Source organism: Aegilops tauschii, chromosome 4 (genome assembly GCF_002575655.3).
Source record: "Aegilops tauschii subsp. strangulata cultivar AL8/78 chromosome 4, Aet v6.0, whole genome shotgun sequence".
Taxonomy (NCBI): Eukaryota; Viridiplantae; Streptophyta; class Magnoliopsida; order Poales; family Poaceae; genus Aegilops; species Aegilops tauschii.
This window is the reverse complement of record NC_053038.3, coordinates 11501044-11524878: the sequence shown is the minus strand read 5'-3', so window position 1 is coordinate 11524878 and position 23835 is coordinate 11501044. Positions and strand designations below refer to the sequence as shown.

Below are 23835 nucleotides of genomic sequence, written 5' to 3'. Positions count from 1 at the left end.
ATGATCCATTCTGGAAAAAGAAACCGCAGGATAAACCGGCTAAAACACCTCGCCCCAAGACCAAGGTCCACAAGAAGCCCGCCAGGGTGGTACTGTTCATCCAGCCCTCCACGGGGGTCCTGTTCATCCAGCCCCAATCGGCTCGATCGATTGGGGTACTGTTCATCCAGAGGCAACACCACAGGGTCCTGTTCATCCACCCCCACCGGGAACTGTTCATCCACCCCCCCCCCCCCCCCGCGCAGCACTCACTGTTCATCTAGAGGCAGCATCGATCGGCTTCAGTTAGCAGCAGTAGCGAAGGAATCGCTCGATCGGGTTCAGTTAACAGCCATCGATCGATCGCTCGGGTTCAGTAACGCGTAGCCTACAGTGCAATCGCTCGGGTTCAGTTAGAGCCCAACGCCTCGCTCGGGTTCAGTTAGAGCCCAACGCCTCGCACCCACGCGCGTGCGTGTATGAGAGAAACGCGCATCGCTCGGCCCCGACCACCCACCGTAACCGGGAACACCCCGATATTTTCCTCGCCCTCGCTTCTACCACGGTTTTTTCCGTCATGGACGGCCCAAAGAATGTCATGCAGCTGCGTCTCTGGCCCGCCCAGGACGAAAAGCCCATTTTCTGTCATGATTTTTTTTCATAGAAGTAGGACCCCACCACATCTATGATGATACCGCGTTTTGTCACAATTATCGTCATAGAAGTGTCATAAGTATGACATATTTTTTTTTCGTTCGGCCCAAAATGTCACGGATGTGTCTTTTTTTGTAGTGATAATGCATATAAGAGCCACTTCAACAATTTTATTATGGTCTTCTCCTATTGACCCCAAAGAAAAGAAAAGAAATAAAACTATTTACACGGGAAATCTCCCAACAAGCAAAAGAAGAACAGGAAATATTTTTGGGTTTTCTTTTAATTATTACTACTACAGCAAGAAAATAACTAGCTAAAAGCTACTACTAATTTTTTTAGTTTTTCTTAAGGTTTTTCAAACACACAAGAAGAAAGCATAAAAAGAAAAATAAACTAACATGGATAATACAATGAAAGAGTATGAGCATCGACAACTAGCAATGAGTGTGTGAACATAAATGTAATGTCGGTGAGAAATACGTACTCCCCCAAGCTTAGGCTTTTGGCCTAAGTTGGTCTAATGCCACGGCTGGCCTGGCGGATATCCGAAGTTGTAACTGGGGTCGTACTGAGATGCAGCAGCTATTACATCGTGGGCTGCAGCTTGGAGGCGAGCTGCCCTCGTCCTCCTCTCGTACTGATTTGCCTCCTCCCTTGGTTATGACATATCTCCCCTTTGCCTGAAAATCAAAGAGAGTAGGAGCAAGGAGAACAATATTGACGGCGTGACGCCTGTCAAAGATTAGTCAGTACTGGAGAGGCGGTTCATTCCTCTCAACAAACTGATGGTGAACCATGGCATTAAAATCTAGATAAGAAGGAGGCGATTCCTTATCATAATCACGAATAGGTATTCCAAGAAAATTAGCTAGACGGGTTGCATAAATTCCGCCAAAGAAATCTCCATTAATTCTATTATTATGCAACCTACGTGCAACAATGGCTCCCAAATTATAATGTTTATCTCCTAATACAGCACTCCTGAGAACACTGAGGTCAGGGACACACATGTGACATGCTTCATCCTTACCATTTATGCACCTACCTATGAAGAGCGCAAAATAATGTATGGCAGGAAAATGAATGCTCCCTATGGTAGCTTGTGTTATATCTCTAGATTCCCCCACAGTTATACTGGCAAGAAAATCTCTAAATTTAGATTTGCGAGGTTCACTAGGACTACCCCATTGTGGAAGCTTGCAAGCAGTATTAAAATCCTCTAAGTCCATAGTATAAGAATTTTCATAAAGATCAAACAGGACAGTTTGAGAATTGTGCGATGATGAAAATTCAAACCTCCTCACAAAGGAATCAGTGAGATAGTGGTACTGACGGCACTTATCTGCCTCGAAGCTCACAAGATCAGTGTTACGCACATATGCGTTAAATTCTTCCTTGATTCCTGCTCGATCCATGAAGTCCTCTGAAGGCCATTCACAAGCCCGCACTTGAGCTTCCCTCGGTGGTTCATCGTCCGCATCGCGTATTGCGGGCCTGGGCCCTTGCTTCCTTGAAGGACCACCTTGGTACATTTTCCTAAACATATTTCTTCCTCTGAAAAATTTCTGAAATTTTTAATAACTTCAAATTAAAATGAACCAAACTCAACAAAATTGATAGCAACTACTCCCACAAGTGCCTAGAGACTATATCATGCATTAGAACTACTTGGGACCATATAAATTTGGCATGCAAGCTCAAGAACAGGGTCACCTAGGCAGCAAAAATTAGCAAAGAATAAAGCACTAGAACAAAAACTAATTGGACCATTGGAGGAGTCACATACCAAGGAACAATCCCCCAAAGCAGTTTTGTGAGAGGTGCTTTGAGCTAGGAGATCGAAAATCGCAGCAAAATGAGCTAGAACTCGTGCTTGAGCTGGTTGGTGATTTTTTTGGGAGGAAGAAGGAGTGTGTGGTTGCTGGAATAAGTGGAGGGGAGCCACCATGGGCCCACGAGGCAGGGGGGCACGCCCAGGGGGGTGGGCGCGCCCTGGACCCTCATGGTTGTTGGGGAACGTAGTAATTTCAAAAATTTCCTACGCACACGCAAGATCATGGTGATGCATAGCAACGAGAGGGGAGAGTGTGTCCATGTACCCTCGTAGACCGAAAGCGGAAGCGTTAGCACAACGCGGTTGATGTAGTCGTACGTCTTCACGATCCGACCGATCAAGTACCGAACGCACGGCACCTCCGAGTTCAGCACACGTTCAGCTCGATGACGTCCCTCGAACTCCGATCCAACCGAGCTTTAAGGGAGAGTTCCGTCAGCACGATGGCGTGGTGACGATGATGATGTTCTACCAATGCAGGGCTTCGCCTAAGCACCGCTACGATATTATCGAGGTGGATTATGGTGGAGGGGGGCACCGCACACGGCTAAGAGATCAAGAGATCAATTGTTGTGTCTCCAAGGGGTGCCCCCCTCCCCGTATATAAAGGAGTGGAGGAGGGGGAGGGCCGGCCCTCTCTATGGCGCGCCCTAGGAGGAGTCCTACTCCCACCGGGAGTAGGATTCCCCCCCTTCCAAGTAGTAGGAGTAGGAGTCAAGGAAAGGGGAAAGAGAAGAGAAGGAAGGAGGGGGCGCAGCCCCTCCCCCTAGTCCAATTCGTACTAGGCCTTGGGGGGCGCAGCCTCTCCTCTCTCTTTCCCCTAAAGCCCAATAAGGCACATATACTCCCCGACGAATTCCCGTAACTCTCCGGTACTCCGAAAAATACCCGAATCACTCGGAACCTTTCCGATGTCCGAATATAGTCGTCCAATATATCGATCTTTACGTCTCGACCATTTCAAGACTCCTCGTCATGTCCCCCATCTCATCGGGGACTTCGAACTACCTTCGGTACATCAAATCACATAAACTCATAATATAACCGTCATCGAACTTTAAGCGTGCGGACGCTACGGGTTCGAGAACTATGTAGACATGACCGAGACACGTCTCCGGTCAATAACCAATAGCGGAACCTGGATGCTCATATTGGCTCCCACATATTCTACGAAGATCTTTATCGGTCAGACCGCATAACAACATACGTTGTTCCCTTTGTCATCGGTATGTTACTTGCCCGAGATTCGATCGTCGGTATCTCAATACCTAGTTCAATCTCGTTATCGTCAAGTCTCTTTACTCGTTCCGTAATACATCATCCCGCAACTAACTCATTAGTTGCAATGCTTGCAAGGCTTATAGTGATGTGCATTACCGAGTGGGCCTAGAGATACCTCTCCAACAATCGGAGTGACAAATCCTAATCTCGAAATACGCCAACCCAACAAGTACCTTCGGAGACACCTGTAGAGCACCTTTATAATCACTCAGTTACGTTGTGACGTTTGGTAGCACACAAAGTGTTCCTCTGGTAAACGGGAGTTGCATAATCTCATAGTCAGAGGAACATGTATAAGTCATGAAGAAAGCAATAGCAGAATACTAAACGATCGTGTGCTAAGCTAACGGAATGGGTCAAGTCAATCACATCATTCTCCTAATGATGTGATCCCGTTAATCAAATGACAACTCATGTCTATGGCTAGGAAACATAACCATCTTTGATCAACGAGCTAGTCAAGTAGAGGCATACTAGTGACACTATGTTTGTCTATGTATTCACACATGTATTATGTTTCTGGTTAATACAATTCTAGCATGAATAATAAACATTTATCATGATATAAGGAAATAAATAATAACTTTATTATTGCCTCTAGGGCATATTTCCTTCAGTCTCCCACTTGCACTAGAGTCAATAATCTAGATCACATCGCCATGTGATTTAACATCAATAGTTCACATCACCATGTGATTAACACCCATAGTTCACATCGTCATGTGACCAACACCCAAAGGGTTTACTAGAGTCAATAATCTAGTTCACATCGCTATGTGATTAACACCCAAAGAGTACTAAGGTGTGATCATGTTTTGCTTGTGAGATAATTTTAGTCAACGTGTCTGTCACATTCAGATCCGTAAGTATTTTGCAAATTTCTATGTCTACAATGCTCTGCACGGAGCTACTCTAGCTAATTGCTCCCACTTTCAATATGTATCCAGATTGAGACTTAGAGTCATCTGGATCAGTGTCAAAATTTGCATCGACGTAACCCTTTACGACGAACCCTTTTTGTCACCTCCATCGAGAAACATATCCTTATTCCACTAAGAATAATTTTGACCGCTGTCCAGTGATCTACTCCTAGATCACTATTGTACTCCTTTGCCAAAATCAGTGTAGGGTATACAATAGATCTGGTACACAGCATGGCATACTTTATAGAACCTATGGCCAAGGCATAGGGAATGACTTTCATTCTCTTTCTATCTTCTGCCGTGGTCGGGCTTTGAGTCTTACTCAATTTCACACCTTGTAACACAGGCAAGAACTCTTTCTTTGACTGTTCCATTTTGAACTACTTCAAAATCTTGTCAAGGTATGTACTCATTGAAAAACTTATCAAGCGTCTTGATCTATCTCTATAGATCTTGATGCTCAATATGTAAGCAGCTTCACCGAGGTCTTTCTTTGAAAAACTCCTTTCAAACACTCCTTTATGCTTTGCAGAATAATTCTACATTATTTCCGATCAACAATATGTCATTCACGTATACTTATCGGAAATGATGTAGTGCTCACACTCACTTTCTTGTAAATACCGGCTTCACCGCAAGTCTGTATAAAATTTTATGCTTTGATCAACTCATCAAAGTGTATATTCCAACTCTGAGATGCTTGCACCAGTCCATAGATGGATCGCTGGAGCTTGCATAATTTGTTAGCACCTTTAGGATTGACAAAACCTTCTGGTTGCATTATATACAACTCTTCTTTAATAAATCCATTAAGGAATGCAGTTTTGTTTATCCATTTGCCAGATTTCATAAAATGCGTCAATTGCTAACATGATTCAGACAGACTTAAGCATAGATACGAGTGAGAAACTTTCATCGTAGTCAACACCTTGAACTTGTCGAAAACCTTTTGCGACAATTCTAGCTTTGTAGATAGTAACACTACTATCAGCGTCCGTCTTCCTCTTGAAGATCCATATAATCTCAATGGCTCGCCGATCATTAGGCAAGTCAATCAAAGTCCATACTTTGTTCTCATACATGAATCTCATCTCAGATTTCATGGCCTCAAGCCATTTCGCGGAATCTGGGCTCATCATCGCTTCCTCATAGTTCGTAGGTTCGTCATGGTCAAGAAACATGACCTCCAGAACAGGATTACCGTACCACTCTGGTGCGGATCTCACTCTGGTTTACCTGCGAGGTTTGGTAGTAACTTGATCTAAAGTTACATGATCATCATCATTAGCTTCCTCACTAATTGGTGTAGTAGTCACAGGAACAGATTTCTGTGATGAACTACTTTCCAATAAGGGAGCAGGTACAGTTACCTCATCAAGTTCTACTTTCCTCCCACTCATTTCTTTCGAGAGAAACTCCTTCTCTAGAAAGGATCCAAATTTAGCAACAAAAGTCTTGCCTTCGGATCTGTGATAGAAGGTGTACCCAACAGTCTCCTCTTGGTATCCTATGAAGACATAATTCTCCGATTTGGGTTTGAGCTTATCAGGATGAAACTTTTTCATATAAGCATCACAACCCCAAACTTTAAGAAACGACAACTTTGGTTTCTTGCTAAACCACAGTTCATCCGGTGTCATCTCAACGGATTTAGATGGTGCCCAATTTAACGTGAATGCAGCTGTCTCTAATGCATAACCCCAAAATGATAGTGTTAAATCGGTAAGAGACATCATAGATCGCATCATATCAAATAAAGTACGGTTACGATGTTCGGACACACTATTACGCTGTGGTGTTCTAGGTGGCATGAGTTTGTGAAACTATTCCACATTGTTTTAATTGAAGATCAAACTCGTAACTCAAATATTCGTCTCCGCGATCAGATCATGGAAACTTTATTTTTCTTGTTACGATGATTTTCCACTTCACTCTGAAATTCTTTGAACTTTTTTCAAATGTTTCAGACTTATGTTTCATCAAGTAGATATACCCATATCTGCTCAAATCATCTGTGAAGGTCGGAAAATAACGATACCTGCCGCGAGCCTCAACACTCATCGAACTGCATACATCAGTATGTATTATTTCCAACAAGTCTGTTGCTCGCTCCATTGTTCCGGAGAATGGAGTCTTTAGTCATCTTGCCTATAAGGCATGGTTCGCAAGCATGAAGTGATTCATAATCAAGTGATTCCAAAATCCCATCAGCATGGAGTTTCTTCATGCGCTTTACACCAATATGACCTAAACGGCAGTGCCACAAATGAGTTGCACTATCATTATTAACTTTGCATCCTTTGGCTTCAATATTATGAATATGTGTATTACTACGATCGAGATCCAACAAACCATTTTCATTGGGTGTATGACCATAGAAGGTTTTATTCATGTAAATAGAACAAAAATTATTCTCTAACTTAAATGAATAACCGTATTGCAATAAACATGATCAAATCATATTCATGCTCAACGCAAACACCAAATAACATTTATTTAGGTTCAACACTAATCCCGAAAGTTATATGCATTGTGCGATGATGATCACATCAATCTTGGAACTACTTCCAACACACATCGTCACTACATCCTTAACTGGTCTCTGTTCATTTTGCAACTCCTCTTTTAAGTTACTACTCTTAGCAACTTAACCAGTATCAAATACTGAGGGGTTGCTATAAACACTAGTAAAGTATACATCAATAACATGTATATAAAATATACTTTTGTTCACTTTGCCATCCTTCTTATCCGCCAATTATTTGGGGTAGTTCTGCTTCCAGTGACCAGTACTTTTGCAGTAGAAGCACTCAGTCTCAGGCTTAGGTCCAAATTTGGGCTTCTTCACTTGAGTAGCAACTTGCTTGCCGTTCTACATGAAGTTCCCTTTCTTTCCCTTTGCCCTTTTCTTGAAACTAGTGGTCTTGTTAATCATCAACACTTGATGTTCTTTCTTGATTTCTACCTTCTTCGATTTCAGCATCACGAAGATCTTGGGAATCGTTTCCGTTACCCCTTGCATATTATAGTTCATCACGAAGTTCTAATAACTTGGTGATGGTGACTAGAGAATTCTGTCAATCACTATTTTATCTGGAAGATTAACTCCCACTTGATTCAAGCGATTGTAGTACCCAGACAATCTGAGCACATGCTCACTGCTTGAGCTATTCTCCTCCATCTTTTAGCTATAGACTTGTTGGAGACTTCATATCTCTCAACTCGCGTATTTGCTTGAAATATTAACTTCAACTCCTGGAACATCTCATATGGTCCATGACGTTCAAAACGTCTTTGAAGTCCCGATTGTTTAAGCATGGTGCACTAAACTATCAAGTAGTCATCATATTGAGCTAGCCAAACGTTCATAACATCTGTATCTGCTCCTGCAATAGGTTTGTCACCTAGCGGTGCATCAAGGACATAATTCTTCTGTGCAGCAATGAGGATAAACCTCAGATCACGGATCCAATCCGCATCATTGCTACTAACATCTTTCAACTTAGTTTTCTCTAGGAACATATCAAAAATAAAACAGAGGAGCTAAACGCGAGCTATTGATCTACAACATAGATATGCTAATACTACCAGGACTAAGTTCATGATAAATTTAAGTTCAATTAATCATATTACTTAAGAACTCCCACTTAGATAGACATCCCTCTAATCCTCTAAGTGATCACGTGATCCATATCAACTAAACCATGTCCGATCATCACGTGAGATGGAGTAGTTTCAATGGTGAACATCACTATGTTGATCATATCTACTATATGATTCACGCTCGAACTTTCGGTCTCAGTGTTCCGAGGCCATATCTGTTATATGCTAGGCTCGTCAAGTTTAACCTAAGTATTCCGCGTGTGCAACTGTTTTGCACCCGTTGTATTTGAACGTAGAGCCTATCACACCCGATCATCACGTGGTGTCTCAGCACGAAGAACTTTCGCAACGGTGCATACTCAAGGAGAACACTTGTACCTTGGTAATTAGTGAGAGATCATCTTATAAAGCTACCGTCGAACTAAGCAAAATAAGATGTATAAAAGATAAACATCTCATGCAATCAAAATATGTGACATGATATGGCCATCATCATCTTGTGCCTTTGATCTCCATCTTCAAAGCATCGTCATGATTTCCATCTTCACCGGCATGACACCATGATCTCCATCATCTTGATCTATATGAATGTGTCGTCACATGGTCGTCTCGCCAACTATTGCTCTTGCAACTATTGCTATCGCACAGCAATAAAGTAAAGCAATTATTTGGCGCTTGCATCTTATGCAATAAAGAGACAACCATAAGGCTTCTGCCAGTTGCCGATAACTTCAACAAAACATGATCATCTTATACAACAACTTATATCTCATCACGTCTTGACCATATCACATCACAACATGCCCTGCAAAAACAAGTTAGACGTCCTCTACTTTGTTGTTGCAAGTTTTACGTGGCTGCTACAGGCTGAGCAAGAACCGTTCTTACCTACGCATCAAAACCACAACAATAGTTTGTCAAGTTGGTGCTATTTTAACCTTCGCAAGGACCGGGCGTAGCCACACTCGGTTCAACTAAAGTTGGAGAAACTGACACCCGCTAGTCACCTGTGTGCATAGCACGGCGGTAAAACCAGTCTCGCGTAAGCGTACGCGTAATGTCGTCCGGGCCGCTTCATCCAACAATACCGCCGAACCAAAGTATGACATGCTGGTAAGCAGTATGACTTATATCGCCCACAACTCACTTGTGTTCTACTCATGCATATAACATCTACGCATAAAACCAGGCTCTGATACCACTGTTGGGGAACGTAGTAATTTCAAAAATTTCCTACGCACACGCAAGATCATGGTGATGCATAGCAACGAGAGGGGAGAGTGTGTCCACGTACCCTCGTAGACCGAAAGCGGAAGCGTTAGCACAACGTGGTTGATGTAGTCGTACGTCTTCACGATCCGACAGATCAAGTGCCAAACGCACGGCACCTCCGAGTTCAGCACACGTTCAGCTCGATGACGTCCCTCGAACTCCGATCCAGCCGAGCTTTGAGGGAGAGTTCCTTCAGCACGACGGCGTGGTGACGATGATGATGTTCTGCCGACGCAGGGCTTCGCCTAAGCACCGCTACGATATTATCGAGGTGGATTATGGTGGAGGGGGCACCGCACACGGCTAAGAGATCAAGAGATCAATTGTTGTGTCTCCAAGGGGTGCCCCCCTCCCCATATATAAAGGAGTGGAGGAGGGGGAGGGCCGGCCCTCTCTATGGCGCGCCCTAGGAGGAGTCCTACTCCCACCGGGAGTAGGATTCCCCCCCTTCCAAGTAGTAGGAGTAGGAGTCAAGGAAAGGGGAAAGAGAAGAGAAGGAAGGAGGGGGCGCAGCCCCTCCCCCTAGTCCAATTCGGACTAGGCCTTGGGGGGGCGCAGCCTCTCTTCTCTCTTTCCCCTAAAGCCCAATAAGGCCCATATACTCCCCGGCGAATTCCCGTAACTCTCCGGTACTCCGAAAAATACCCGAATCACTCGGAACCTTTCCGATGTCCGAATATAGTCGTCCAATATATCGATCTTTACGTCTCGACCATTTCGAGACTCCTCATCATGTCCCCAATCTCATCGGGGACTCCGACTACCTTCGGTACATCAAATCACATAAACTCATAATATAACCGTCATCGAACTTTAAGCGTGCGGACGCTACGGGTTCAAGAACTATGTAGACATGACCGAGACACGTCTCCGGTCAATAACCAATAGCGGAACCTGGATGCTCATATTGGCTCCCACATATTCTACGAAGATCTTTATCGGTCAGACCGCATAACAACATACGTTGTTCCCTTTGTCATCGGTATGTTACTTGCCCGAGATTCGATCGTCGGTATCTTAATACCTAGTTCAATCTCGTTATCGGCAAGTCTCTTTACTCGTTCCGTAATACATCATCCCGCAACTAACTCATTAGTTGCAATGCTTGCAAGGCTTATAGTGATGTGCATTATCGAGTGGGCCCAGAGATACCTCTTCGATAATCGGAGTGACAAATCCTAATCTCGAAATACGCCAACCCAACAAGTACCTTCGGAGACACCTGTAGAGCACCTTTATAATCACCCAGTTACGTTGTGATGTTTGGTAGCACACAAAGTGTTCCTCGGGTAAACGGGAGTTGCATAATCTCATAGTCATAGGAACATGTATAAGTCATGAAGAAAGCAATAGCAGAATACTAAACGATCGTGTGCTAAGCTAACGGAATGGGTCAAGTCAATCACATCATTCTCCTAATGATGTGATCTCGTTAATCAAATGACAACTCATGTCTATGGCTAGGAAACATAACCATCTTTGATCAACGAGCTAGTCAAGTAGAGGCATACTAGTGACACTATGTTTGTCTATGTATTCACACATGTATTATGTTTCCGGTTAATACAATTCTAGCATGAATAATAAACATTTATCATGATATAAGGAAATAAATAATAACTTTATTAGTGCCTCTAGGGCATATTTCCTTCAATGGCCAGGTGCTTGCTCCCCCTGCTATATTCTGAGTGCCGATATTCTCAAATATTCGAGAAAAAATCATATTTCAATTTCGGGGCATTTCGAGAACTTTTATTTTCGGGGTATTTTTTATTGCATGGATAATTCAGAAAACTGATAGAAAATACTATTTTTTACTTTATTTAATCTAAATAACAGAAAGTAGAAAGGAGGATACAGAAGGTTGTGCTTTCTAATTCATCCATCTCATGCTCACCAAAAGGAATCCACTAACAAGGTTGATCAAGTCTTGTTAACAAACTCATTCCGAATAACGTGGAATCGGAGAAATTTCGAATAACACTATGTTACCTCAATGGGGATATGCACATCCCCAACAATAAGAATATCATATTTCTTCTTGACAGTAGGAAGAGGAAATTCAAAACCTCCAAAAATAATCGATGAAATTTTTCCAATAGAATTTATACTATGCACTTGGGGTTGTTTCCTCGGAAAGTGTACCGTATGTTCATTGCCATTAACATGAAAAGTGACACTGCCTTTGTTGCAATCAATAACAGCCCCTGCAGTATTCAAAAAGGGTCTTCCAAGAATAATAGACATACTATCATCCTCGGGAATATCAAGAATAACAAAGTCCGTTAAAATAGTAACGTTTGCAACCACAACAGACACATCCTCACAAATACCGACAGGTATAGCAATTGATTTATCAGCCATTTGCAAAGATATTTCAGTAGGTGTCAACTTATTCAAATCAAGTCTACGATATAAAGAGAGAGGCATAACACTAACACCGGCTCCAAGATCACATAAAGCAGTTTTAACATAGTTTCTTTTAATGGAGCATGGTATAGTGGGTACTCCTGGATCTCCAAGTTTCTTTGGTAATCCACCCTTAAAAGTATAATAGCAAGCATGGTGGAAATTTCGGCTTCCGGTATCTTTCTTTTATTTGTAACAATATCCTTCATATACTTAGCATAAGGATTCATTTTGAGCATATTAGTCAAACGCATACGCAAAAAGATAGGTCTAATCATTTCAGCAAAGCGCTCAAAATCCTCATCATCCTTTTTCTTGGATGGTTTGGGAGCAAAAGGCATGGGTTTCTGAACCCATGGTTCTCTTTCTTTACCGTGCCTCCTAGCAGCAAAGTCTCTCTTATCATAACGTTGATTCTTTGATTGTGGGTTATCAAGATCAACAGCAGGTTCAACTTCTACATCATTGTCATTGCTAGGTTGAGCATCAACATGAACATCATCATTAACATTATCGCTAGGTTCATGTTCATTACCAGATTGTGTTTCAGCATCAGAAATAGAAATATCATTGGGATTCTCAGGTGTGTCAACAACAGGTTCACTAGAAGCATGCAAAGTCCTATCATTTTTCCTTTTCTTCCTCTTAGAAGGACTAGGTGCATCAACATTAGTTCTCTGAGAATCCTGCTCAATTCTCTTAGGGTGGCCCTCAGGATACAAAGGTTCCTGAGTCACCTTGCCTCCTCTAGTTGCAACTCTAACAGCAAAGTCATTATTCTTACTATCAATTCATTGAGCAAATCATTCTGAGCTTTAAGCACTTGTTCTACTTGAGTGGTAACCATAGAAGCATGTTTACTAATGAGTTTAAGTTCACTTTTAACTCTAGACATATAATCACTCAAGTGTTCAATCATATAAGCATTGCGTTTTAATTCTCTACTAAAATAAGCATTAAAATCTTCTTGCTTAACCATAAAGTTATCAAACTCACCCAAACATTGGCTAGCAAACTTAGTAGGAGGGATTTCAGCTTTATCATATCTATAAAGAGAATTTACCTTTACGACCTGTGTCGGGTTATTAAGACCATGTGTTTCTTCAATAGGTGACGGATTAAAACCATGTATTTCTTCAACAGGCGGTAAATTAAGACCATGTATTTCTTCAACAGGAGGTAAATCCTTAACATCTTCAGCTTTTATACCTTTTTATTTCATAGGTTTCTTTGCCTCTTGCATATCTTCGGGACTGAGAAATAGAATACCCCTTTTCTTCGGAGTTGGCTTAGGAGTTGGTTCAGGAAGTGTCCAATTATTTTCATTAGTCAACATATTATTCAATAGAATTTCATCTTGATCGACAGTTCTTTCCCTGAAAACACAACAGCACAACTATCCAGGTGGTCTCTGGAAGCATCGGTTAGTCCATTATAAAAGATATCAAGTATTTCATTTTTCTTGAGAGGATGATCAGGCAAAGCATTAAGTAATTGGAGAAGCCTCCTCCAAGCTTGTGGGAGACTCTCTTCTTCAATTTGCACAAAATTATATATATCCCTTAAAGCAGCTTGTTTTTGACGAGCAAGGAAATATTTAGCAGAGAAGTAATAAATCATATCCTGGGGACTACACACACAACCAGGATCAAGAGAATTAAACCATATCTTAGCATCACCCTTTAATGAGAACGGAAATATTTTAAGGATATAATAGTAGCGAGTCTTCTCATCATTAGTGAACAGGGTAGCTATCGTTTAATTTAGTAAGATGTGCCACGACAGTTTCAGATTCATAGCCATAGAAAGGATCAGATTCAACCAAAGTAATTATATCAGGATCAACAGAGAATTCATAATCCTTATCCGTAACAAAGATAGGTGAAGTAGCATAAGCAGGATCATATTTCATTCTAGCATTCAGAGATTTTTGTTTCAGCTTAGCTAATAATTTCTTAAGATCACTTCTATCATTGCAAGCAAGAAAGTCTCTAACAGTTTCTTCATCCATAACATAACCCTCAGGCACAACAGGTAATTCATATTTAGGGGGAGAATCTTCATCATCACTTTCATCAATATTATCAGTTTCAATAATTTCATTCTCTCTAGCCCTAGCAAGTTGTTCATCAAGAAATTCACCAAGTGGCACACTAGTATCAAGCATAAAAGTAGTTTCATCATAAGTATCATGCATAGCAGAAGTGGCATCATCGATAACATGCGACATATCAGAATTAATAGCAGAAGCAGGTTTAGGTGTCGCAAGCTTACTCAAAACAGAAGGTGATCAAGTGCAGAGCTAGATGGCAGTTCCTTACCTCCCCTCGTAGTTGAGGGATAAATTTTAGTTTTCTCGTCTTTCAAGTTCTTCATAGTGACCAGCAGATATAAATCCCAAGTGACTCAAAGAATAGAGCTACGCTCCCCGGCAACGGCGCCAGAAAATAGTCTTGATAACCCACAAGTATAGGGGATCGCAACAGTTTTCGAGGGTAGAGTATTCAACCCAAATTTATTGATTCGACACAAGGGGAGCCAAAGAATATTCTCAAGTATTAGCAGTTGAGTTGTCAATTCAACCACACCTGGATAACTTAATATCTGCAGCAAAGTATTTAGTAGCAAAGTAGTATGATAGTAACGGTAGCAAAAGTAATATTTTTGGGTTTTGTAGTAATTGTAACAGTAGCAACGGAAAAGTAAATAAGCGGAGAACAATATGTGAAAAGCTCGTAGGCATTGGATCGGTGATGGAGAATTATGCCGGATGCGGTTCATCATGTAACAGTCATAACATAGGGTGACACAGAACTAGCTCCAATTCATCAATGTAATGTAGGCATGTATTCCGAATATAGTCATACGTGCTTATGGAAAAGAGCTTGCATGACATCTTTTGTCCTACCCTCTCGTGGCAGCGGGGTCCTAGCGGAAACTAAGGGATATTAAGGCCTCCTTTTAATAGAGTACCGGACCAAAGCATTAACACATAGTGAATACATGAACTCCTCAAACTACGGTCATCACCGGGAGTGGTCCCAATTATTGTCACTTCGGGGTTGGCGGATCATAACACATAGTAGGTGACTATAGACTTGCAAGATAGGATCAAGAACTCACATATATTCATGAAAACATAATAGGTTCAGATCTGAAATCATGGCACTCGGGCCCTAGTGACAAGCATTAAGCATAGCAAAGTCATAGCAACATCAATCTCAGAACATAGTGGATACTAGGGATCAAACCCTAACAAATCTAACTCGATTACATGATAAATCTCATCCAACCCATCACCGTCCAGCAAGCCTACAATGGAATTACTCACGCACGACGGTGAGCATCATGAAATTGGTGATGGAGGATGGTTGATGATGACAATGGCGACAGATTCCCCTCTCCGGAGCCCCGAACGGACTCCAGATCAGCCCTCCCGAGAGAGTTTAGGGCTTGGCGGCGGCTCCGTATCGTAAAACGCGATGAATCTTTCTCTCTGATTTTTTCCTCCCGAACGTGAATATATAGAGTTGGAGTTGAGGTCGGTGGAGCACCAGGGGGCCCACGAGGCAGGGGCGCGCCCAGGGGGGTAGGCGCGCCTCCCACCCTCGTGGACAGGGTGTGGGCCCCATGGCCTTGATTCTTTCACCAGTATTTTTTATTATTTCCAAAAATAATCTTCGTGAAGTTTCAGATCATTCCGAGAACTTTTGTTTCTGCACAAAAATAACACCATGGCAATTCTGCTGAAAACAGCGTCAGTCCGGGTTAGTTCCATTCAAATCATGCAAGTTAGAGTCCAAAACAAGGGCAAAAGTGCTTGGAAAAGTAGATACGTTGGAGACGTATCAATTGCTCCCTCATACTCTACTATGGGTGAGCCACTCTTCGACACATCTTCACGAGTCCATTGTCACCACAATGGACGGCAAGTTTCAAGCACTTGATCTCTTCTTGATGCATCATTTGAACTTGCACACCGCAACCTAACCCCACAAAGAACTCTCACGAAGACCATGGGTTAGTACACAAAGCGTAATTGACAATGCTTACCATACCATGGGATCACCTGATCCCTCTCGGTACATCTTCTACGCTTTGTGTGTTGATCAACTTGATTCACTCTTTGACTTTGTCTTGATCAACCTCTCACAAGACCAATCTTTAGGAAATTCCTTAAATAGCACCTTGGTCGACACAAACTCTCCTTGAAACCAACACATGTACTCCAAGAAAAGCCTATGGACAAAACCTTCAAATATAACTCAATGCAACCATTAGTCCATAGAGATTCTCATCAATTACCAAAACCAAACATGGGGGCACCGCATGTTCTTTAGATGCGCTTTGTTGTAGGCAAGCGACAATAGATGGTGAGGGAATTGAGCTTCATCTCAGCGTCCATTGTGTCAAATCGAGGTAGAGAAGCATACTTCTCACCCTTTCCCATGATAAGATCGTTGAAGAAGTAGATCGATGGCGGACGGGTTCCACTCCTCTTTATTCACCATCATGGAGGTGGAAGGGAGGATACGGCAAGATCGAGCCCTCTACCCTCTCGGGTACGCATTTATTGGGATTGGAAGTTGTTTTGGGCATTCTTCGTTCAATCTCATGCTGCTACACCAACCTCGATTGTCAAAACATTACATTAAGCATGCAATCAGTTACGGCGGGCCTTCTTCAAGCTCCAAGGATGAGGCCCTTTTGTCCCCCCCGATGATGGTGAGAAATAATGTTGGAGAAGGTGACACCAAGGAGCTCCACGCGAGGTTGTCGGTTGCATGAGGGTGACACTTCATTTAATTTTTATATGAAGTGTCATGTTTAAAATTTGGAGGGACTTGGATACAATTCATTTTTCCTTAGGGGGCCTCTCTTAGTGTTGCAACATGAAGATATGACCTCACCCCGGTTCCACATTTTATTAAAACATTAAGCTCAGCAACAACAAAACTATAGTTATAGCACTCGGGGTAACAAGCACATGCGCATAATACAAGAAGGACAAGCATACTTTCTACTAAGATCCTTGAGACACAAGCAAAAGCAAAACGACCATCACAATAACAATAGCAGTCACTGAAATATAACAAGGATATAACAAGGCCGATGACAAACGACATTTTTTAAAAGTAAGCATCAAATCTCCACGCCGATGTCACCAGCAACCTTGCACCCCAACTAGCATCAGCGATCGGGGGGGGGGGGGGGGAGGGGGGATGCATCACCTTCAGCCAGGGTCCGGCCATATCAGTAATGGTGGAGAGTGAGCAGGCAACCAAACCTCCGTGGCGAGCCCCCCAAGTATGTTTCACAGATCCCCCACGCACATCACGCTCGAGAGATTGCACGCCCAATGCAGCACTTCGCAGTACGACATGGAACCTAAACCAGTGATCTCACCATTAAAATCATATGTTGCTGTTGTACTTCCATATGACCTAGTGGCAAAAGTTAAGTACCTTGAATATCTTGTAGACAGATTCATAGAAAGATTCCGGCGAATTTTTTTGTGTAGATAGATATGAATTCATACCTACTAATAAAGGGAGGTGATATTATTAGTTTGTTCCCGGCTTTTTGTCCCGTTTCATACATCATGATCCGTTTCGTCTGTTCCATACGTTGCCTATACATCCACCCGACCTATTCGCACGATAAAAACAGTTCATATCCAAGCTCTTTCATGTCCAAGATGCCGACGATGGGGTCATGACTGGCTCGCCAAGGTTTCTAGTGGTATTTTTATCTCTGTAATCATTGTCCTTACTATGGTGTCCACCCATCGTTTTTTCCACGCACACAGTCGTGTCCTCTTTCATAGGTCTTTGCCCTCGCCAAGGTTTACATCCACGGTCCTCACATGGTGCGGTGCCTGCGGGTGGGTGTGAACTTGCTCTAGTCCGTCTCCACCATGTTGGACCACGTGAAGGCTATGGTGCGAAAGTTGAAGATAGCTAGACCCAAGGAACTCTTTAGTTGGCGTGTCAAAGATCGTAGTTTAAAGGCTACATTGACCATCATGTAATCATCTGTCTGATTTATCTACATTGTCACCTGGTTCATGGTCGCTCGGGTTTGCTCCATAGAAATAATTTTTTTTTCGAAGAATAGCACTTTTTTTTGCTACTTTGATTTTGTTTGAGGATTACATTGTTTTGGAGTGAAGTACATTTGTAGGCCCGTGAACTGTTCCAGGGGTGTCATGTAGGTCATCAAACTATAAAAATCGGCATCCAGATTCTTTAAGTGCAGTAAGTATGACATTCAGCTCCAAAATCTGTCCAACCCCACCTGGGGCCGTTGACACGTGACATATTAGAAGGGGGCCCCTCAATGTAAAGGCCGGTGACGGAAATAAATAAATTCAAACTTGTGGTTTCAAAAAATATTCGCGAATATGCAAAAATGTTGACGACTTTAAAAAAACGTTCACTACTTTATAAAAATGTCCGTGAATATGAAAAAATGCTCGTAACTTTAAAAAATGTTCGCGAAGGATGAATTTGAAAAAAGATCGCAAATGATGAATTTGGAAAAAATGTTCGTGACTTTAAGAAAATATTTGCAAACGATAATTTTATTAGAAAGAAAATATGTTCATGAACGAAAATTTGAAATTATGTTTGCGAACAGCAACAAAAAGTTCACGAATAAGAAATAAATGTTCGCAACTTTAAAAAGTATTCATGAATAATAAATTTGAAAATATGTTCGCGAACCACAAATATTGTTTGCGAATATGGAGAAATGTTCGCGACTTTAAAAATGTTAGCGGATCATTGAAAAAAGTTCGTGAACAATGAATTTGGAAAAAATATTCATAATTTTTTAAATTATTTGTGAAGGATAATTTTAAAAGAAAATAAAAATGTTCGCAAACCGCCAATATTGTTCACGAACTATAAATTTGAAAATGTGTTCACGAACCACAAAAAATGTTCACAAATATGGAAAAAATGTTCGCGAATGATGACTTTGAAAAAAAGGTTTACAAGAATATAATAAATGTTCATTATTTTTTGAAATTAGCGATTTTTAAGTTTTTTGTGAATTTGAAATGTTCACAGATTTAGAAAAAATGTTCGGGGGTTAAAACAATGTTCATGAATTTGATAATATGTTTATGAATTTACAAAATGTTCATTAACTTAAATGTTCAAGGTTTCAGAAAATGTTCGTGAATAGTGAAAAGTCACGGCTTTAAAAATATCGCTAACATTTTCAAATTTATCGTTCACGACTTTAAGTGTTCATTAATTTGTGGTTCGTGAACACATTATATCGTTTGCGAACATTTTTTCCATATTCGCGAACATTTTTTGAAACCACGAATTTGAATTTATTTGGAGTGAAGTGCATTTATCAATCCCTAAAATTTATTTGCATATTTCCGTCACGGCCGTTACCTTGGGGGGCTCCCTGCCCGACGTGTCACGGGTAACGGCGCTAGCTGGTCGGTCAGGCGGGGTCGGACACATTTTGCGCCTGAATGACACACTAACTGCACTTCGAGGACCTGAATGCTGATTTTCATAGTTTGAGGACCTACATGACACCCCTGAAATAGTTTAGGGATCTCCATACACTTCACTCATTGTTTTGCTACTTGAGTTTTGTTTGAGCATTACATTGCTTTTCAGGTTTCTGAGCACTTTTTCACCCCGTTGCAACGCATAGGCTATTTTGCTAGCATAAGCAAAAATTGCTAGCTATTTGAATGTTGCAGAAAATTCTTTTGATTTCTTCTTGGTTTAGGTAATTTCTTTGGATTTCTTCGGGGCACACACAATCCCTCGTCTTTTGCTTGCCGCAAAAATAAAAAAAACCTCATCCTTTGTGCGTGAACGGCCCGAACGAACCGGTGGGATCTAGAGTGTTCGGAGCAACAATAACAGTTTCCCCGCACAAAAAAAGGAAAAAGAAATGGTCGTCCCCCGTTAGCCACACCACGCATCGCGGCCCCACCCGTCATCGAGACCCACCCCATCCCCGGCCCCACACGTCAGCTTGCGTGCCTCGCAAGAAGATGGTAAGCAAAAAAAAAAAGAAGAAGAGAAAAATCCACACTCGAGACCCCTCTCCGGCTATAAAAGGCCAGCCCTAGGGCTCGGTCCGCCTCAGCGCGTCCCCATTCCGATCCGTTGGCTTTCTGTTCATCCATTTCCCCTCCCGGCGCCGCCTCCAGCCTAGGGTTTCCTCCCGCCGTCCGCCGCCATGGCTCGCCGCAGCGGAGGAGGTACCTGCTCCGCCCCCCTCCCCCCTCTTGTATGTATGGTTTCGCGTTCGTAGGCGCCTCTCGGATCTGGCGTTGGCGTGTAGATTTGGTACCTAGGTCGAACGGATTTGGTGAATATGTGCGTCTGAGTTGGTTTGCTGGAATGATTTGTTGTGGGTGTCAAGATTGTGTGGTAGTGTTGTTGGTTTGTGCATCTGGGTGCGGAAATTGCTGGATCTGTCGGAGATGCTGCATAGGTTTCCGTTGTGAAATCGAACGGTTTCTGTAGTCATCAGAGAGCGGATTTGCCCTCGAATAATTGGCTGCGGATCCCCATTCCCAGGCGGTTCAGACAGGGGCATAGAACAAATTGTTACCCGTTTATTTTTTAACAGGGGTCTGATTTATGTCGATCCTTCCATTGCCGGGTTTCATATAGGCTCACATCTGTAATTTTCCACTTTTATGCATTGCAGGAATGGACGGTGTTTTTCTTGATCATTAGTAGTAGATGCATTGCCCTCGAATAATTGATCGCAGATTCACATTCTCATTCGGTTCAGACAGGGGCATATACAAATCTGAATCCTTTTTTTTATATATATGAAAAGGATGCTAGTTTTTGCAGATCCTTTCTTAGATGGATTCATACAGCTTTGTATGGCTAATAATTTGACGCTTGCTCTTGCATGTTAGGTCCTGTAATACGTAGGATTACATGTGTTTCAGATTGGATTTAATATACATGTTATATGGCTTGTAGTTTCCGTTTGGGGTTACACCATTGCCTCTTTGAGTAGCCATTACTGTCTTTTATACTGTCTTGGCTTAGTTAGGAGGCGCATATGAAATGAGCATCTGATGCTCATCCAGGCCTTTTGAGGGGGCAACTCATCTGTGTTAACTAGATGTGCTCCCCAAGCAGCCCGAGACATTTCATAACTGTCGTGTTCCCGCATTGTATGTTCTATCAGTTTGATGCTATGACTGCATTTTAAGTTTTCACTATTAAGGAAAAGTATCTGATCTGTTTCAATTTTGTTGTTATGATTGGTTTACAAAGTTTGTGATGTTTGCCTTTTTGAGTAGCCATTATGGTCGTAAATACTATCTTGGCTTAGTTAAGGGGCATATAGAGATAATTCTGTTGGATTTATTGTGGGAACCTTATTTATCTTATCTAGGAGTCCTAAGAAGTCCTTGACATCACTTCATTCTCTAACTTGTGAAGTTTTATGCCATCATGGTTGAATATTTGGGTACTCCATTTAAGTGCTGTGTCCATCTGGGCTGTTCAATTGATTATTTAATTTAGTCTTTTTACTGTTACGTGCCTTCTTGAGTAGCCATTATAGTCATGCATACTATTTTGGTTTAGTTAGGGGGCATATAGAAATGGTTGTGTCTCAATCATTTAGGCTTTTCATAACAGGACATCTTTCTTTTAAGAAGCTGTTCTTTTGAGCAGTCTTGCACATTGTATTGTGTACTCCTTCATTCTCGTTTTCAGTGTGTGTAGCTCTTGTTCATGGGTCTCATTCTAAGCAAACTAGCTCTGATGTACTCTCTTTGTTTGTTTCATTAGTTTTGATGTAGCATAGTTTCACTCATGGTTTCGGTTTCTTAATTTTCTCCAGAACTTACAATTTTGTTTAGCAAAGTGATGTGCCTCTTGAATAACCATCTGCTGCTATTAGTATATCTGCATTTGGTTCAGACAGGGGGCACATAACAAATGTAATCTTTTGAGGGAATGGATGTGTTTTCTGTTCATCCCTTCTTAGAATGATTTTAACATTAATTGGTTATTGCGTACAAATTTTCTGGTGACATGCTGTTGTTAGTCACTAGTTTCAGCATAATTTATCTGTCACATATTTATCATGTTGTAGGTTGTTCTCTCAGATTTGTGTTGCTTCTGTGATATGCTATCCCATGTCAAACTAATCCTATATAATTGAAATGTACCCATCTCTCTAGTGAATCTTGCTGGTAACTGTAGTTGCCATAGTTCTAATTTCCATCTATGAAAACATATTTACTTGGTGTTTGTATTCCTGGTAGACTAACTTTTTGCCCTTGCGTAACAGGAAGGTCTTCCCGCCCTGCTCCACGTGCTGCTCCAGTGAGAAACCCACCAGCGCCAGGTAATTATGTCATCCTGCATAATTGATGTCTTCTGAAATGCTGAACTATTTAATCTGATGTTGTTCTTCATCTGCTCTTATTCAGTATTTTGCCTCAGTGTGACTGCTAATAGACATTTACGCTTTGCTTTCTTTGCAGCCCGTCAAGCTCCTCCACCTGCTACTACCCAGAGCAGCGGTGGTGGTATCATGAGTGGAATTGGGTCCACCATTGCTCAGGGTTGGTTTTTTTTCACTTTTAACTGCAATGAAGGCCAGTATACTCTCACATTACCGACACTAACATTTTCTCGTCCAAATATTTCAGGCATGGCTTTCGGTACTGGCAGTGCCATGGCGCACAGGGCTGTTGATGCTGTGATGGGTCCCCGCACCATTCAGCATGAGACTGTTGTCGGTGAGGCTGCTGCATCTATGACTCCAATGGACAATGCTGCTGATGACAAGTGTGGCAACCCTTCCAAGGCCTTCCAAGATGTATGCCTCCCTCACCCCCTCCTGCTCCCTCATTTGTTGATATGCTTCATATTTTGATCATTTGGGTTAGACACTTAAAGAATGATGTTCATGCTTATTATGTTTTGATAGATTGGATTAGTCTCTCAAAAGAACTAGTTGAATTTTCTTTGACGTGCTTCATATGTTTTGATCATTCTTTTAAGCTACACAACTAGTTTGTCTGTTTTTTCTCTCCTACATCAGTTTACACCCTCCGTGTCAAAATATAAGATGTTTTAGCAGTTCAAATTGAACTTCAAAAACATCATATATTTTGGTACAGAGGTAGTAGAAATTAAGTTACTAAAGCATGCCCATTTTAAAGTAAGATGGGACTTGTATCAGCATGAGGATCAGTGTAGCACACCAGTTGATATAGGTTTAACTGTTTGTGTGATCACTTGTGTACATTTGTGCTCATGTGGACTAACTGTTGTTCATTGTTATTGCAGTGCATCAACCACTACGGAAGCGACATCAGCAAGTGCCAGTTCTACCTCGACATGCTGAACGAGTGCCGCCGTGGAGGAGCAGGAGCTGGTGCAACTCTTTAAGCTACTATCTTTGCTTGATTGCGGCTTAATTGGTCGGAACCTGTTTTCAGTCATGATGATGATGATATATATCTCCTAAATAATTCATTGGCAATATTATGAACCTATGCCACAGCTTATGTCTATTACCTACCCTAGTTTGTGGTCTCTGTTGTCCTGGGAGTATTTCCTTGTATTGATGTTGGAATTACCTTCATGGCAGTGGGTTTATAAATATGGAGTTTAAATATGGTGCGTTGCAACTTCATTTTTTGAGTACTTTTGAGAGCTTGATGTCCCTGCTGTACCCTTTAAATATGCTTGCCCTAAGTGCAGCACCAGTTGGAGTGAGACAAATCTTTACAAGTTCTTGGTCATTTTCTTTTCTGAAAAGAAGGATGCTAAATCAAACTTTATTTTTAAACATCTGCTCCCAACATCATATTTTGTTTATCTTCATCACAAGATTACGAGGTCT

At 41.8% G+C, this 23835-nt stretch overlaps 1 protein-coding gene and 3 non-coding genes across 4 annotated transcripts; all 4 read left to right on the top strand.

Moving 5' to 3' along the window:
- The first annotated feature begins 20033 nt into the window (after positions 1 to 20033).
- On the top strand, positions 20034 to 23607 carry LOC109745569 (uncharacterized). Its single transcript, XM_020304693.4, has 5 exons — positions 20034 to 20200; positions 22270 to 22326; positions 22466 to 22546; positions 22634 to 22803; positions 23277 to 23607. The coding sequence occupies exons 1-5, from the start codon at positions 20179 to 20181 to the stop codon at positions 23376 to 23378; spliced, it is 432 nt and encodes a 143-aa protein (XP_020160282.1). The 5' UTR covers positions 20034 to 20178; the 3' UTR covers positions 23379 to 23607.
- LOC120963724 (small nucleolar RNA snoR138) lies at positions 20695 to 20835 on the top strand. The gene has a single exon (XR_005755472.1). It is a non-coding gene; the product is annotated as a small nucleolar RNA snoR138 (small nucleolar RNA).
- Positions 21001 to 21116, top strand: LOC120963704 (small nucleolar RNA U19). Its single transcript, XR_005755453.1, has one exon. It is a non-coding gene; the product is annotated as a small nucleolar RNA U19 (small nucleolar RNA).
- LOC120963725 (small nucleolar RNA snoR138) lies at positions 21844 to 21999 on the top strand. Its single transcript, XR_005755473.1, has one exon. It is a non-coding gene; the product is annotated as a small nucleolar RNA snoR138 (small nucleolar RNA).
- Positions 23608 to 23835: the final 228 nt, after the last annotated feature.

What these genes read in the sequence shown, in the direction of transcription:
- LOC109745569 (XM_020304693.4), top strand. Translation starts at nt 20,179, where the DNA reads ATGGCTCGCCGCAGCGGAGGAG. An exon ending in GGCTCGCCGCAGCGGAGGAG is followed by an intron (nt 20,201 to 22,269) that starts GTACCTGCTCCG and finishes CTTGCGTAACAG; the next exon opens with GAAGGTCTTCCCGCCCTGCT. An exon ending in TGGGTCCACCATTGCTCAGG is followed by an intron (nt 22,547 to 22,633) that starts GTTGGTTTTTTT and finishes CAAATATTTCAG; the next exon opens with GCATGGCTTTCGGTACTGGC.